The 16,603-nt window shown below is 63.8% G+C and overlaps 1 protein-coding gene across 1 annotated transcript in view; it reads right to left on the reverse strand.

The window, feature by feature from the left end:
• The window catches only part of Dora (zinc finger SWIM domain-containing dorado), a 55,277-nt gene that overhangs the window by 12,094 nt on the left and 26,580 nt on the right, over positions 1-16,603 (reverse strand). Inside the window, exons 4-23 of the mRNA XM_037227993.1 lie at positions 16,067-16,280; positions 14,572-14,773; positions 13,734-13,907; positions 12,533-12,669; positions 11,607-11,802; positions 10,926-11,119; positions 10,390-10,531; positions 9,383-9,524; positions 8,395-8,504; positions 7,708-7,929; positions 7,079-7,228; positions 6,494-6,683; positions 5,560-5,719; positions 5,147-5,234; positions 4,566-4,735; positions 3,984-4,173; positions 1,767-1,889; positions 1,220-1,326; positions 875-1,007; positions 22-169 (exon numbers count right to left, since the gene is read on the reverse strand). Coding sequence (XP_037083888.1) covers positions 22-169; positions 875-1,007; positions 1,220-1,326; positions 1,767-1,889; positions 3,984-4,173; positions 4,566-4,735; positions 5,147-5,234; positions 5,560-5,719; positions 6,494-6,683; positions 7,079-7,228; positions 7,708-7,929; positions 8,395-8,504; positions 9,383-9,524; positions 10,390-10,531; positions 10,926-11,119; positions 11,607-11,802; positions 12,533-12,669; positions 13,734-13,907; positions 14,572-14,773; positions 16,067-16,280 — 3,192 coding nt within the window. The remainder of the gene's footprint in view (positions 1-21; positions 170-874; positions 1,008-1,219; positions 1,327-1,766; positions 1,890-3,983; positions 4,174-4,565; positions 4,736-5,146; positions 5,235-5,559; positions 5,720-6,493; positions 6,684-7,078; positions 7,229-7,707; positions 7,930-8,394; positions 8,505-9,382; positions 9,525-10,389; positions 10,532-10,925; positions 11,120-11,606; positions 11,803-12,532; positions 12,670-13,733; positions 13,908-14,571; positions 14,774-16,066; positions 16,281-16,603) is intronic.

Consider the following 16,603-nt stretch of genomic DNA (forward strand, 5'->3'; position numbering starts at 1 on the left):
CTGCCCCCTGCCCCGCCGTACCGGTGATCCAGCTGACGTTGCTGGAGTAGGTGCGGCTCAGCCAGTTGGGCGTCACGCAGTTGTGCAGCCCCAGCGCGTACAGGCTGATCTGGAAGGCGCACATGTGCAGGGCCCGGTGCGGGCCGCGATGGGCGCCGGCGTCCGATGGCTGGAACAGCGGACACGCCCACCGTCAGCGACAGGCGCACAGCCTCAACGGCCAGCGACACGTGCGCTGTCTCAACGGTCAGCGGCAGGTGCAGTCTCAACGGTCAGCGATAGGTGCACAGTCTCAACAGCCAGCGACAGGTGTAGTCTCAACAGTCAGCGACAGGTGCGCTGTCTCAACGGCCAGCGACAGGTGCAGTCTCAATGGCCAGCGACAGGTGCACAGCCTCTATCATTAGGCGGAGTGAATAGCATGGCAAGGAAGCGCTGCAGCATGAGCAAGAGAAGCATGCGCAGGAACACGTGAAGGTGTAGGGACAGGGGCAGGGCAGGGGCAGGGGCAGGGGCAGGGGCAGGGGTAGGGCCAGGGGTAGGGGCAGGGCAGGGGCGGGTGCAGGGCATGATACGGCAGGGAAACAACAGAACAAACGGGAGCAGGCTCAGGGCAGGCTCAGGGCAGGGCAGGGCGGGGCAGGGAAGGGAAGTGCGGGATACAAGCAGGGACAGGAGCTGGAGCCGAGGAAACAACACAGACAGAAATGCTCCGATATTTTCGCCTTCCTGCGCAGGCAGCTGGCACTATATGCACCATTGATGCGAGCCGAGCATCAATGAGTGCGTGTGAGCTTCATGAACGATTCACGAGTCCATGCAGCAGATCAGTTTCGACGTCCTTCAGTCGACCACTTCCTCTCGCGCGTCCCACCTGCGTGAAGAGTGACGTGCTGCTGTTGCCGCCCGCCTTCGACAGCACGCTCTTGGCCAGCTCGAACATGAAGTGGGCGCCCGCCTCCGACGGCTGGTTCGGCACCGACGGGTACACCCGCTTGCCCTTGAACCTGCCGCAGCGACAGCGGGCGGTCAGTGAGCCCAGACTGATGCGGCAGCCGATCGGTCGCACACCTGAGCGGCGTCTCCGCGCACACCTTCCGGCGGCTGCCACGGCTCCCGTCTCCAACAAATCTGACTTACTCTTGTCAGAATGCAGCCTCCACTGACCACACGGCCCCGGTCCTCCTCGCCTTCTCCAGACCTGCCCCGCCACACTCACCGCGCCGCCTTGCTGTTGAGGCTGTGCCGGCTGATGAGGCTCTCGGGCGTCAGCGACGGGTACGGCCGCAGCGCCGCCGCCGGCGACGTGTCCGGAGGCCGCACCGGCTGCCGGCCCACGGTCGCACACAGGTCACACACGGGTCACGCACGGATCACACACGGGTCATACACCGGTCATACACAGGCCACACGGGTCACGCACGGGTCACACACGGGTCATACACCGGTCATACACAGGCCACACGGGTCACGCACGGATCACACACGGGCCGCGCAAGGGTCACGCACGGGTCATACATGGGTCACACACGGGTCACGCACGGGTCATGCACGGGTCACATACGTGTATCATAGTCTGCCCACATCCTCGAACAAAACTGTGCCGAAGTCAGAAATTTATTTTGGAAAAGCACGAGCCGTGAACATCCAGTTACGGCCGTGGAGTACTAAAAGCCTCTATAAGCTCCAAACAAACTGCCCCCCCCCCCCCCCCACCCGCCGCCGTCGGCGGCTCGTCGCCCCCATTCGCCAGCCGTGACACTGACGTGCGCTGAGGCGGCGGCCTCCCTGTCGCCGGCGCTGCTGCTGCTGCCGACGCTGTCGGATGACTTGCCGGACGAGCCGGAGTCGCTGCCGGGCCCGCTGGGCTTCACCCAGGAGCGGCGCACCTGGCGGCACGGCGCCAAACGTCAGCGGCGGCGCCCTCCCACGCCCGCCGAACCGGCCCGCGGCGGCCGCAGCGCAGCACATAATGTGTGGGGGACAGGTCGACATCGCCGTACGCCGGTGAAGTTCCAATACAGTGTGTGTGTGGGGGGGGGGGGGGGGACCGGTCGACATCGTCGTACGCCGATGAAGCTCCAATACAGTGTGTGTGTGTGGGGGGGGGGGGGACCGGTCGACATCGCCGTACGCCGATGAAGCTCCAATACAGTGTGTGTGTGTAGGGGGGGGGGGGGGACCGGTCGACATCGCCGTACGCCGATGAAGCTCCAATACAGTGTGTGTGTGTGGGGGGGGGGGGGGACCGGTCGACATCGCCGTACGCCGGTGAAGTTCTAATACAGGGTGTGTGTGCGGGGGGGGGGGGGGACCGGTCGACATCGCCGTACGCCGATGAAGCTTCAATACAGCGTCATCCACATGCACTGTGGGGGAGGGGGCATCACAAAGCATAACTGAAATCTACTCAATTTCCGCTTTCCAGAGGTTTCTGAAAAGCGGTGCTGATCAGAGATCTCTGAAAGCGGATACCCTTTTTTACCAAATCAATGGGAGCTGACTGCTGAGGGGCCTGTTTTAAATAAGACATTTGCACATAAGGTTCAAAAGCTGCGTGGTTATAAGACAACATTGGAGTGATCCTTTCCAGATCCACGGAAAACACCAGCCTTGTCGCTTTTCCCACCGTAGAGAAGACACGTCACAGGCCGGTCGTGCAAAACAAAGGCAGCGCCCACCGGCGCACTGCAGCCAGTAGATGCACATAACTCGCCGTTCGGCCGTGCTTGACAGATTGTGCTTTACCTGTTATGGTTAGCTACTGGTGTGTCGGACGGATAGCACAGCTTTTGCAGCCAAAACCAGACTGACAAAAACTAAGCACCTTTGCACGACTGACAAGCCAAATGATCCAATCTAGAACAGGTTCATCCAAGCTAACAGCCAGCACTGCAACGCTTCTGACGTAATACTGTGCAGGAAGTAGGACCAATCAGCCGTCATCACGGACAGGAAATATGTATAGCTTTGGTAACTACATTTGATGACCTCTACCACGTTCCCACCACTTGCAAACAGTTGCTTTCATTCTCAATCGCGTGTGCTCCACAGCTCAAATGTCCAGCACCCTGCCTCCACGCTGTACACCCGGGTGCGTCCGGAAAATGTCGACACGGCGCAGCTGTAGTTGACATCTACCAGTACCCTCAGAGCACAGCTGGCGGTCAGGTGATGGGGTCTCACAGCCACGACGCCAGCCGCTCGGCACGCCACCACTGCCGTCGGCGTATCAGACGACCGTCTGGCATAGGCGCCGCCAGGGCCGGAGGGAAGGGAGGCAACTGTGCCCCGCCCCCCCCCCCCCCCCCGCCACCTTAACATGGAACCCATTGAATCCCGGACTTATACAATCTGGGGAAGTGTGAATGGTAAGGTGTCTCGCTCTCCACCAGCTTTTTCCGCCGGCGCCAGCCTCCTGCCCCTAGTCAAACAACCCTGGGGGCACCCCCGCCGCACCGGGCAGCGTCTCCTCGTCCCAGCCGCGCCGGCGGTGCGGCCTACAGGAGGGGCTCGCCAGGGTGGGCGGGTTGTCGGAGGAGGTGAGACTCACCAAGGTAGGAGAGTTGTCAGAGGAGGTAAGTCTCACGCATGGGCGAGCTGTCGGAGGAGGTAAGCCTCACCAGCATGGGCGAGCTGTCGGAGGAGGTAAGTCTCACCAGGGTGGGCGAGCTGTCGGAGGAGGTGAGCCTCACCAACATGGGCGAGCTGTCGGAGGAGGTGAGTCTCACCAGCATGGGCGGGTTGTCGGAGGAGGTAAGCCTCACCAGCATGGGCGAGCTGTCGGAGGAGGTAAGTCTCACCAGGGTGGGCGAGCTGTCGGAGGAGGTGAGCCTCACCAACATGGGCGAGCTGTCGGAGGAGGTGAGTCTCACCAACATGGGCGAGTTGTCGGAGGAGGTGAGCCTCACCAACATGGGCGAGCTGTCGGAGGAGGTGAGTCTCACCAGGGTGGGCGAGTTGTCGGAGGAGGTGAGTCTCACCAGGGTGGGCGAGTTGTCGGAGGAGGTCGTCTCTGGCGCGCTGCTGTCGATGCTGGCCATGCCCTGGCTGTGGTGTTTGCGGTGCGTCTTGAGGTTGGTGCAGCGGAATTTGGCCTCCCAGAGCTTGTAGCCCTCCTCCCAGGGCGGGCTGCTCGTGTCTGTGGTCCGCTCGCGGTCAGCCATCGGCCCTCTGCGGCAGCCGGCCAGGCCAGAGCTCAGGTCAGGCCACGTCAGAGCTGGACAGGACACGTTAGGTCAGGTCAGGTCACATCAGGTCACATCAGGTCTGGTCAGGTCACGTCAGGTCACGTCACGTCACGCACGGACGGGAACACGGAACAGAGCGGACCACACATCGCATGTCAATAATCGCCGGAGAAAAGATGCACTGCTTACTCTCCACATTGCCTCACACGCAGTGAAAGAGAACAAATGAGATATGAACGCACTGAAAGAGAACAAATGAGATATGGCACATGTTGAAGATAATCTACCAGCATAAGCCGATCCGTTTCGTTTTCGCGTGCTGAGTTCGCCCCGTCTCCTCCCCCCACCCCTCCTCTCCCTTGGCCAGGTACGGACCGCGGCTCTCTGGGGCGAGCGCCGCCGGAGGGGGCGGCGCGCGGCAGCGGCGGCGGCGGCCGCGAGGTACGCTCGAGGCCGTCCTCGGGCCGGCCGGGGCGCGGCTCCGGAGGCGGCGGGCGCGTGCTGTAGTACGAGCTCAGCGTGGGCGCCTTGAACATCCGGTGCACCTGCGCGGGGGACGGCGGCTGGTCAGCCGACACGGGGCCCATACAGCCACATCACGGCGGGGAAGTGAAGCATATGCCAACGCACACGCAAGACATGACCGTTACGCTGACTTGTCGCCAGAACTAATACCGTCCGATCCTGCAGGCGCAGCAATGCTTTCCCGACACGAAAGGAGCCGACGACACGACAACGGATAGATCACTATCTCCACGACTCCAGCCGCACCGCGTCCACTAGCGCGCAGCACAGGCAGCCTCCCAAAACCTCGCTCTTCGTTGTGCCCAGAACGCGCCCTCCCAAACCAGCCCCTTCCCACCACAGCAGCCGGGAGAGCTCGCCGACAGCCTCTGCACGGCGACACTGGGGCGGAGGAGTGGGCGGCGCGACCGCGTGCAGACGGGCAGGCCTACCTCCTTGTCGAGCAGCCGGTCCATGATCTTGGCCAGCCGCTCCTGGTCGTCCTTGTAGTGCACCAGCAGCACAATGGCCAGGTCACCGCTGCGGCGGAAGCAGAGTCGCGTCAGCTTGGAGCGCGCCGGCCGGCGCCGGCGAACGCGTGAGGGCGCGCCGCCTGAGCGGAGCGGCTCAGCTCCACCCCCTGATCTCAGGCAGCTCGGCTCCGGAGCTCGCTCGCCCGCCCGCCGACCTCAGACGGCGCGGTTCTGCAGCTCGCCCGCCAGCCCCTCTGACTCCCGCGGAGCTCACCCGCCAGCCCCTCCCCCTCATGACCTCAGACAGCTCGGCTCCAGAGCTCGTCCGCCAGCCCTCCCTCCCCCTCCCTCTAACCCCAGACGGAGCTCGCCTGCCAGCCCAACAGCCTCACCGTTGTCGGCGCGTGCCCTCGCAGAGCAGCGGGTGGTCGGCCTCCGAGACATTGGCCTTGAGGCCGAGCGCGGTGACGGCCGCCTCGAAGCCGAGCTCCTCGTCGCCGGGCTGCCGGTGGCTGGCGGCGCCGGGGCCGGCCGCGGCGCCGCGCGTCACCGCTGCCGACCACAGCGGGCGGCGGTCAGCCGGGCGCTACCCAGGCGACAGCACATCGCTCAGATGCGCCGCCACAGGCGCGGCGACAGACGGCGGTCAGCCGGGCGCTACCCAGGCGACAGCACATCGCTCAGATGCGCCGCCACAGGCGCGGCGACAGACGGCGGTCAGCCGGGCGCTACCCAGGTGACAGTACATCGCTCAGATGCGCCGCCACAGGCGCGGCGACTGGCGGCGGTCAGCCGGGCGCTACCCAGGCGACAGCACATCGCTCAGATGCGCCGCCACAGGCGCGGCGACTGGCGGCGGGCGGCGAGAGCCACACAACACACACGCCCTTCTAATGTACCCCGGGACGTAACTGGAGACAACCTAACCCGCTGAAAGGTCGATGACAGCACGTTCAGGTCGGGGCAGGACACACACAGAGCAGTGGGGCCGGGCACGTCGCCGTGCGAACGCCGCAAGTCTTAACCCGCTCTAAACACAGCGAGACGCGCTCTTGTCGTCAGCAGCCCACAACGCTTCCAGTTACCTTTCTGTCTCACAGCCAACACCCAGTTTCTCCTTGCCCTGCCCTGCCCTGCCCTGCCCTGCCCTGCCCTGCCCTGCCCTGCCCTGTCCTGTCCTGTCCTGTCCTGCCCTGCCCTGCCCTGCCCTGCCCTGTCCTGTCCTGTCCTGTCCTGTCCTGTCCTGTCCTGTCCTGTCCTGTCCTGTCCTGTCCTGTCCTGTCCGTCCTGTTCTGTCCTGCCCCATCGCGCCGTCAGTCAACTCACGCTGCGGCGCCACCAGCGCGTCGAAGATGAGGTTGGCCAGTGTCAGCGGCACCAGCGCCTCTCCGCGCGTCTTCAGCCGGCCGGCGCGCAGCGCCTCGGCCCGCTCGCGCAGCACGCGCAGCTCGGCCGGCGACAACGGGATGCGGCGCAGCAGCTGCAGCAGCTCTGCCTCCTGGTTGGCCAGCTTCACCTGGGGCGACGTCAGCAGAGGGGCGTCAGAGGAGGCGACAGAGACGTCAGGGGTGGTGTAGGAACGGCAGAGAGCAGACAAGACGTCACAATGGTGCCGCTTGGACAGAGGATGGCGCGTGACGGACGAGAGCAGCGTGCGACGGAGCACCAGTCGCCAGGGCTAAAAACGCAGCAGACGCCGGGACCGAGCGTCGATGAGCCGACTGGAATGGACGCACGCAGAGGATGCGAACGGCTCTATTGTGTGAACCACCGACAAAATCGCCTGCAGAATACGCCTGCAGCCTAGCCTAGTGCAGTTCAGCTGCAGTGCTTACAGCGCAGACAGCCGGCCCCAGACCGGAGGAGCTCCTGCTGCACCGCGCCGCCGATGGCCGGGGTCAGTGTACGCACCTCGAGCGGTTTGGTGGAGGCCGGCGGCCTGCTCATCTCCAGCCCGTAGAGGCCGACCTGGAAGGCCAGGTGGTGGTGCTCCGCCTCCTCCGACAGCACCGTACAGAGGAAGCCGCAGCGGGAGAGCGTGGTGGACGCCAGGCAGGTCACCTGGGCCGAGGCGCGCCGGCGGTCAGCGCACGGTGTCAGAGACACAGCGCTCGCACCAGCACCCCCGTCAGCTCACAGACGCGCACATTCGCGACTGCCGCCGTCTTACAGGGAGGTCCAACAGAACAGCAAGCGTCTTTTGGTTTTTGGTACTACATACCATATTGTTCTTGATCTTCCGAATGTAACCAGGGCAACACAGCCAGTCAACACGTAACAATGAAGCCTTTTGTGCAAATATCATCCCCCCGACACCCTCAGCAAACCGTTCCCACACGCCTACGGTGAGATCAAGACACTCCTTCCCGCGCCGTCCCCCACCACCAGCGCCCGCTCGGATGCGGCCGCCGCTGACCTGGTGTTCCCCACCAGCCCCGCCCGCCACCCCAGTCGCCGCTGACCTGGTGTTCACCACCAGCCCCGCCCGCTGCCCCCGTGTGCACCATTAGCCCGCCCAGTGGCCGGTGGCCGCCGCTGACCTGGTGCGTGAGCGGGTTGACGCCGCGCCGCTTCTTGACCTTGGCCTGGCTGAGCGCCGGGTCGACGCTGAGGTCGGGCGGGCTGGAGAGCAGCTGCTGCGCCAGCGTCACGCCGATACGGCACGCGTCACGTGTGAAGCCGTGCGCGTGCAGGCCCTCGGCGCGCGCGAACAGCACCTCCCAGTGGTCGGTGACGGGCCGTAGCGCGCTCAGCACCCGCTCCTGTCGACGGCCGCGCGCGCCGTTAGCGGGGAAGGGGGGGAGGGGGTGACCAGGCCTGCTCCGGACACAAGCTGCCGCGAGCTGTCCTGCCGCGCTCGGCTCTTCTAACGATAGAATCTGTCGTCTGGCCAATGCCGATCAGTGGGCGCAAAATGGCCTCCACGTCCCCATGCCCGTAATCCCCAAACCACGGCCATCACGACAAAACCGAGATCGCTACTGTAATCCCACAATCAATCACAGGACTCGATACCATTCGTCCGAGCGAGCGAGGATATTCGTCTGAGCGTCCCAGCCACATGCCATTATCCTTCGCCACGGCCAACACAATGCAAAATTCCACCTAGCGGCCTCCAGCTGCTCTGGCGGCCGAGCGTTCGTCACCAGAACGTCAGCACCTGCCAGAGCCCGCCTGCCCGAGCCGGGAGCCGGGAGCCGGAGCCGGGAGCCGGCGCCGGGCCTTACCTTGTCGGAGGGTCCGCTCTCCCTGGCGTCGCCGTCGGCCAGGGCCGCGGCCGCCTCCTGGTCCTCGGGCTCGCAGAAGCCCTCGCTGCTGACCGAGCTGCGGTTGCCCGCTGTGGGAGGATGGCGGCGAGTTACGCCTGGGGGCTGGCTGTATGTGGCGTCGTAGCACAGACAACACTGACGCCTATGTATGCTGCGGGAATGGGATCCCTACCGATCCGTGGAGGGCACATACAATGGCGCGGGAGTGGGACCCCTACCGATCGGTGGTGGGCACATTTAATGGCACGGGAGTGGGACCCCTACCGATCGGTGGTGGGCACATTTAATGGCACGGGAGTGCGACCCCTACCGATCGGTGGTGGGCACATTTAATGGCACGGGAGTGGGACCCCTACCGATCGGTGGTGGGCACATTTAATAGCACCCAGTCCAGACTACTGGGATCGGACGTGTCCTTTACGGACCCCGCTAAGGCTACGGCGTCATCAGAGCCGCGGCCCACATCCCGGCCTGGCGTCATCACACGCCGCAGAGAGGCAGCTTCAGGCTAGGGGTGTCCTCCACAGACCCCCGCGCCGCTCCGCGACGCCTGATTATAGCACGGAGCAAACGGGTCTGCTGCGGCTAGGAGCGTCCTCCACAGACCCCTGCGCCGTCTCCGCGACACCTCACTAAGGGACGGAGCAGGCAGGTGTGCCGCGGCGGCGCCGCTCCCACCGGCACCGGGCGCTCCACCGCCTGACCTAACCTTGTGCGGGTCGCTCTCACCTCTGCGCTGTAGTCGCTACCGGACCAGTGCACTAGATGTGACGGGGGAGAGCGTTGCGGAAGTCGTGACCAGCCCCCGCCAGCCCGTGACCGGGGGGTGACGAACCAGGACCACGTGGGGGGAGGGGAGAGCAGGGGTGTGACCTCTGCCGTGGCCGGACCCCCAGCGCGTCACGTGACGGCGGCGTGTGACGGTGGACCGGGAGGGGGGACTCACCCTCCAGGCCGTCGCCGACGTCGACCATCTGGAGGACGGCGTCCGAGCTGTGCACGGGCCCCGACTGCTGGCTCAGGCCCGGCTCGGCGTGGCGGATCCGCTCCGGCTGCACCGCCGACTGTGACGTCATCGTGTAGTTGGCCTGGCCGCCGACAGATGTCAGCACCCGCGCTCACATGCACGCTATAATAACAAACAGAGGCGGCATGGCCCGGCGCAGCTGATGGAAGGTATGTACTGTGGCAGCGGCTGCCAGTCCCCAGAAGACCGAATGCAAATCATTGCACCAGTCACAAAATGTTTGAGAACCACGCAATTTAACAAGCTGCATGAAACTTTTGCCACTGAATGATGCTGTGCATCGACAAGTTTCAGGCTAAACAAATCATAGCCAATGAGACATTAGCCAGATAAAACGTCATTGGGTAGGATAAAGACAACAGCGAGGGAAGTGAAGCGATTATAGCCGAAGGGGATGTGAAAGCATGTAAGCTGCGCAGCAACCACGGAGCAAAGACTGAAGATAACGCTGCATGCCATATTAAATAAAAGGCATGTCTAGTATACACTTCCAACTACAATACAAAGATCCGCCTAGGCCGTGGAAATAGTCCTATACAAAGCAGCTGGTACAATAGATGGAGTCGGTGCTAAAATACAGCTATCAATTAAGCTAATGCAATCTGTTCATGCTTACTAGCTATCTGCATACAAGTCGAACCAAGACATCAAATAAGACACCGGCACAAAACAAACAGGCACTGCACGTACGCTGACACAAAGACAAGTGAAACTAACAGGCCAATATCAATAAAGCTGAGAGAGTAAACGAAGGATAGCTGCACATAATGATTATCCAAGATCTGGGGGGTGGAATAGCAGGCGACAGTGGCCAATGCAAGACAGCACTGCCAGGAGAGGTGAGCGGGTGCAACAGGGCAAATGGAGAGCGCACAGGCAGCGGTGGACATGCATAGAGCGGACTAAGGACGGGGACCGCCACACACCCAGCTGAGGGCGCAGGCCTCGATCGACGGCTTGAAGCCCGGGAAGATATCGATGTCGTTCTGTCGCTTGGCCGTGTTGCTGCTCTGGCTCTTGCTCTTGAACTTGTCCATCACCTTCAGGTGCCAGTCCAGGAACTGGTTCCTGCGGCGGGGCGGAGGCGCGCGTGCCGACCTCAGACCCGGCGGAGCAGCAGCACACGGCAGGTGGTCTGCACATCGCCGGCAGAAGGGGCTGTACAGCTGATTATCCCAATACGGCTCATAGGCGGCCGGCTCCAGCCCGTGTAACGACACTGATCACGCCTAGGATCGTGTCTGCTATTGACCGTTGCAAAATCCTCGTGATGACCTTCGTAATGGAAGCACCCCACGTGATTCCGCCGGCGGCCCGTCTGCGACAGTGCGACACTGACCTGATCTGGTCGCCGTCCATCTACGACAGTGCGACACTGACCTGATCTGGTCGCCGTCCGTCTGTGACAGTGCGACACTGACCTGATCTGGTCGCCGTCCGTCTGCGACAGTGCGACACTGACCTGATTTGGTCGCGATCCGTCTGCGACAGTGTGGGACTGAGCGCCGCCAGCCGCCACTGAACCACGATCTCGTCGCAGAGGCTGGCGCACGCGTGCTGCGACGCCTGAGAGTTGCTGGCCGTGTGGTTTTTGGCCACGTGGCCGGTGCCGCCCACGTGCAGCGCCAGCTTGGTGTTCACCCACCAGATGACGATCTGGACAAGACAGCGGGCCGGTCAGGCCTGCAGGTGGGTGCAGGGCCCCCCGGCTGCGCCTGAGCAGGTGTGCCTGGCCCAGCAGATGTTAATTGACCGCTGCCGTCACGTGCCATATACTGGCTCACCGCAGCCTTGGATGACCCTGGTTTTAACGGCGCCATGAAAAGCCCGCGACAGCGCGCAGGTGCACAGATAAGGCCAGCTATACACGGAGTCACGTGACCACTTCCGGGGACGTGACGTATAGCGCACGGACAGTAGGGACGCCAAGGTAGATAGCATTCTTAAGTGCATCCTCCCAATTTCCTACTTGGTAGTCCGCCCTGCCGTTGCTCTCGACATGTCAAACGTCGTTTACACGTGAATTGTGGACCGTCTGATACCCGCAGTTAGCCATGCCAACCAGCGGACGGGGCGTCGTCCCCAGCCGTCGGCGGTGCCACGGCACGGCCCGCCGCCGGCGCCGTCGGGGGCGGCCGCTCACCTGGTCACACTGCAGACACTCCTCGGTGATGATCTCCAGCAGCGGCACGGCGTTGCGGTCGTGGCGGCGCATCATCTCGCGCACGATGCTGAGCAGGTTCCACATGCCCTCGGGCTCGCGGCCTCGCAGCGGCCGCAGCAGCGACGTCCACTCGGTGGCCGCCGGCGGCGCCGACGTCGACAGGCAGTTGACGTCACTGAAACCCCACCGGTGACGTCACGGCGGGAGCCGCGACACGCGGCCGGCGGCGCCGTCACGCAGCCGGCGACGTCGGAGCCGGAGCACGGCTGAAGAGGAAGTCAACGGTGCGAGAGTCGGACGTCATGACAGCCGTCTTAACGGCGCGCGTGGCACAGCGCGTGGCCTGACGACCGCCCGGCGACCGGCCGAGCTCGTTGCAGGGCCTGAGCTCTCCCTGTCCATTAAATGATGAACCATCTGTTGACAGGAGCGTCACCAGGCCTCTCGAACTGCGGGACATCGCGCCGGCGTCGTGCCGGGGAGCGGGCCACTCGCGAAGTCGTCGTCATCGCCGTCGTCATCGGGCCTTACAACGCACTGAGCTACTGAACCCGTATGGCGTCGCCTGCCCTCACCCTGGCAGGAAGAGCGGGCTCCGCGGGAAATCAAGCACCGTGCCTCTGGCTTTCCAGACGCCCAGCTGATCACTCCAGTACCGGTACCAGCGAAGTCACCGTCCGGAAAACTCAGACGCGACCAATAACATACGACTTGCCTCATGCCGTTCGCCATCCCCATGCCCATGCTGGTGCGGAGTCCAGCTCGCTGCGGCACCTGCCGCCAGTGCAGCCGCTGTCGTCCACATCCCACCGCTCCACATTCAGTGGAGCTGTCGACACCACGTCATCAGCGCCGGCGGCCGGTCCCTGGGCCCAGTCCCTGCCCGGCGTCCCGAGCCGCCTCACCTGAACACGGTGGGGCTGGGCAGGCAGAACTTGATGAGGATCTTGCGGATGTTCTCCTGCAGTGTGCGCTGGTCCAGACACCACGACGTCTGGTCACACACCGAGGCGCCCGCAGTTGGGTCGGGCGCTCCGCACGCCTGTGGCAGCACGGTCAGGACACACCGTCACAGAGAGCGCGCTCCAACACGGCCGGGACGCACCGTCACAGAGAGCGCGCTCCAACACGGCCGGGACACACCGTCACAGAGAGCGCGCTCCAACACGACCGGGACGCACCGTCACAGAGAGCGCGCTCCAACACGGCCGGGACGCACCGTCACAGAGAGCGCGCTCCAACACGGCCGGGGCGCACCGTCACAGAGAGTGCGCTCTGACACGGCCGGGACACACCGTCACAGAGAGCGCGCTCCAACACGGCCGGGACACACCGTCACAGAGAGCGCGCTCTGACACGGCCGGGACACACCGTCACAGAGAGCGCGCTCCAACACGGCCGGGGCACACCGTCACAGAGAGTGCGCTCTGACACGGCCGGGACACACCGTCACAGAGAGCGCGCTCCAACACGACCGGGACACACCGTCACAGAGAGCGCGCTCCAACACGGCCGGGACACACCGTCACAGAGAGCGCGCTCTGACACGGCCGGGACACACCGTCACAGAGAGCGCGCTCCAACACGGCCGGGACACACCGTCAGAGAGAGTGCGCTCTGACACGGCCGGGACACACCGTCACAGAGAGCGCGCTCCAACACGACCGGGACACACCGTCAGAGAGCGCGCTCCAACACGACCGGGACACACCGTCACAGAGAGCGCGCTCCGGATACTGGCCCCCGATGGAGCACAGGGGAGGGACATCGGAAGCACTTCATTTTGTGCGCAATGCTGCAGGAACGAAGCGATGCGAGCCAACACACAATGTCCCAATAGGATCAACGGCAATGACAGATAATATGCTGAATGAACCAAGCAGCGCAAGGAAGCACAGCACATGTTTTCAGCAAAGAGAGCGAGTCCAGTAAACAATGCCACCTATCCAGTACATATATATTCACGCTTACGGGGAACAACGGTCAGTCTTGGAGACAGAATGTTACCAAAGCGGCCATAACCGGAGACGGCGGGGCACAAAGAGCACCCGTCCAGCCCAGTGCGGAGCCCTGGGCGGGCGGGCGCGGGCGGGCGCGGGCACGCACCAGGTTCATGCGCGATGGCTTGCCGCTAAGCAGGTCGTCGAGCAGCCGCTGGGCGGTGGGCAGCATGTCGTGCGACAGCTCCGAGATGAGGTACTGCGAGAACTTCTGCAGCTGGTCCCGCGTCAGCCGGCTCAGCGACTCGCTGACGGGCGCGCGCAGACGCACCGACGTCGGCTGGCGACGCGAGGGCCGGGTCACAACCCCACTGACCCTGGCGCGGACACGAGCGGACACACCGGGCAGCATAGCCCGAGTGTGCGGAAACACAGCACCGGTCACACTGCACAGCCGCCAATCAAAAGCGCTGGATGACCGGGCCCCAGCATCTTCGATCAATACCTCCGATCGACAGAATAAAGACAGCGCCTGGTGACGAGCCTACTGGATACGGGCTGCGCCTAGCTACACAATGCCGGCCCAGCCGTACAGAGTTGAGACAGCCACAGGCCCCGCTGACTTCACAACCGCGCCCAACACACAGCGGTAACATCAACCCCAGCACAAAAGAGTCCACAGCAGTCAACGCCGCCACCCTCCTACTTCTCCTTATCCTTGTCCTTCGTCTTCTTCCGTTTCTCTCGCTCTGCTTCTCTTCTCCACCCGCTGGGGCCGCCTTTCATACCCCCGCAGCGGCCTCTCCCCTCCACCGGCTCGACCCCTCCCCCCCTCTCATGCGTCCGCCCGGCAGCGGCCTCTCCCTTCCACCGGCTGGGGCACGCCCTCTCATACGTCCGCTCCGCGGCGGTCTCTCCCTCCCCCGCCCCCCACCGGCTGGGGCCCGCCCTCTCAGACGCCCGCTCCGCGGCGTTCGGTCTTGCCGGTAGTCCGAGCGCCGCACCTGGTGGATGCGCTGCAGGCAGACGGCCACGATGTGCGAACACCAGGCGGCGTTGGCGTCGCACGTGCACGTGCACGCGCCGATCCGCTTCCGGTCCAACGTCACGGCCACGTTGAACTGGCCTTTGAAGCCAGCCATGCCGGCCTCGACGCGAGCCGACAGGTGGAACCCAATCTGCAGGGGTTCGTGCACCGCCGCCGACCTGCCGAGGCGGGGCCGGAGGTGAAAGGAGGTCACAGCGGAGGCCGATCAGCGCCCACCTGTGAGGGTGCCGGAGGGTAAGAGGGGGTCACAGTGGAGGCCGGTCAGCACCCACCTGTGAGGGTGCCGGAGGACAGGGAGGGGGTCGCAGCGGAGACTGGTCAGCACCCACCTGTGAGGGTGCCGGAGGACAGGGAGGGGGTCACAGCGGAGACTGGTCAGCACCCACCTGTGAGGGTGCCGGAGGACAGGGAGGGGGTCGCAGCGGAGACTGGTCAGCACCCACCTGTGAGGGTGCCGGAGGACAGAGAGGGGGTCACAGCGGAGACTGGTCAACACCCACCTGTCAGGGTGTCGGAGGACAGAGAGGGGGTCACAGCGGAGACTGGTCAGCACCCACCTGTGAGGGTGCCGGAGGACAGGGAGGGGGTCACAGCGGAGACTGGTCAGCACCCACCTGTGAGGGTGCCGGAGGACAAGAGGGGGTCACAGCGGAGACTGGTCAACACCCACCTGTCAGGGTGTCGGAGGACAGAGGGGGTCACAGCGGAGACTGGTCAGCACCCACCTGTGAGGGTGCCGGAGGACAGGGAGGGGGTCACAGCGGAGACTGGTCAGCACCCACCTGTGAGGGTGCCGGAGGACAGAGAGGGGGTCACAGCGGAGACTGGTCAACACCCACCTGTCAGGGTGTCGGAGGACAGGGAGGGGGTCACAGTGGAGGATTGTCAGCGCCCCCACACGCACGGCATCGAGTACAGACTAGGTCGTAGGGGGTGGAAGAGAGCCACATCGACCGGCGAGGCAAGATGGTGCGTATCGCGCGTCCGAAGACGGAGTAGCTTAGGACACCCAAAGCGCAGCGGAGGCCGGCCAGCTGGCCGCGAGTATCGGGGGTTAGGTGCACCCCCGGAAGGTGTGTACCACCCGTGTCTGACATGGGGAGCAGACACGCCGGGGAAGCCGGACGGAGGCCATCCCCCACAGGAGCGGACTCATCACACAAGCACAGGCGGCCATCAGAGGCTCGCTCCCATCACAACAGCCACTACTAAGCTTCAGGGAAGGGACGCACTCCAAACGGGACTGCGCCCCACCGACACGCTCCAGCTGGCATTACCGCACCACGGACATCAAACTCAGCCTGCCCCTGGAGGGCTTCTTGAAAAGTGAGCCAAACGCTTCCCTTCTGACGCAGCTGATCGCGGACTAGCTGACAACGTGCGCATCAATCTGAAAAAATCGTTTTACAACAGCCCGGTGGAAGGCTCCGGGGTGAGGCGCCGGGACCAACCTGAAAAGGTGTTCGCCCTTGGCGAACTCGTCGGCGGACCCGTTGGCGAGGCAGCTGTAGAGTCGGATGTCCTCCTCCGAGTCCGGGAAGCTCCAGTAGGTGATGCGCAGCTGGATCTGCTCCGGCACCGGCGGGTACACCCGCTCCACCACTTCGAACGGGATGTGGGCGGCCACCTGACGGGCGCACAGCTCCACCAGCGACAGCACGCCATCTATCGGCAGAAATACGAACTGTCAGCACACGCTTTGTCCGCGGGATTGTGGGGCGCATTGCAGGCGCGACCCTGTTTCGCTTAAGCTTCGGCGCACGAAAGGCGTTTTTCTCAGATTTGCGATTGCACATTCAATACTGAATGATGAGTGTGTGTCGCTTGCGTAACTTCTAATCACGGTGGCAATGCCTGGATCCTTTCAGCGCAATGCACGGATTTGTTAAGACAAATGTCCACCAGCAGCCAGTCAGCCCAGGCCAGCTGCTGGAATTATACAGTGTGTAGCAGTTTATCCACATGTTGGGGAGACCATGCCGCATGAG

This window comes from Pollicipes pollicipes, unplaced genomic scaffold (assembly GCF_011947565.3).
Source record: "Pollicipes pollicipes isolate AB1234 unplaced genomic scaffold, Ppol_2.1 Scaffold_6052;HRSCAF=7182_pilon_pilon_pilon, whole genome shotgun sequence".
Taxonomy (NCBI): Eukaryota; Metazoa; Arthropoda; class Thecostraca; order Pollicipedomorpha; family Pollicipedidae; genus Pollicipes; species Pollicipes pollicipes.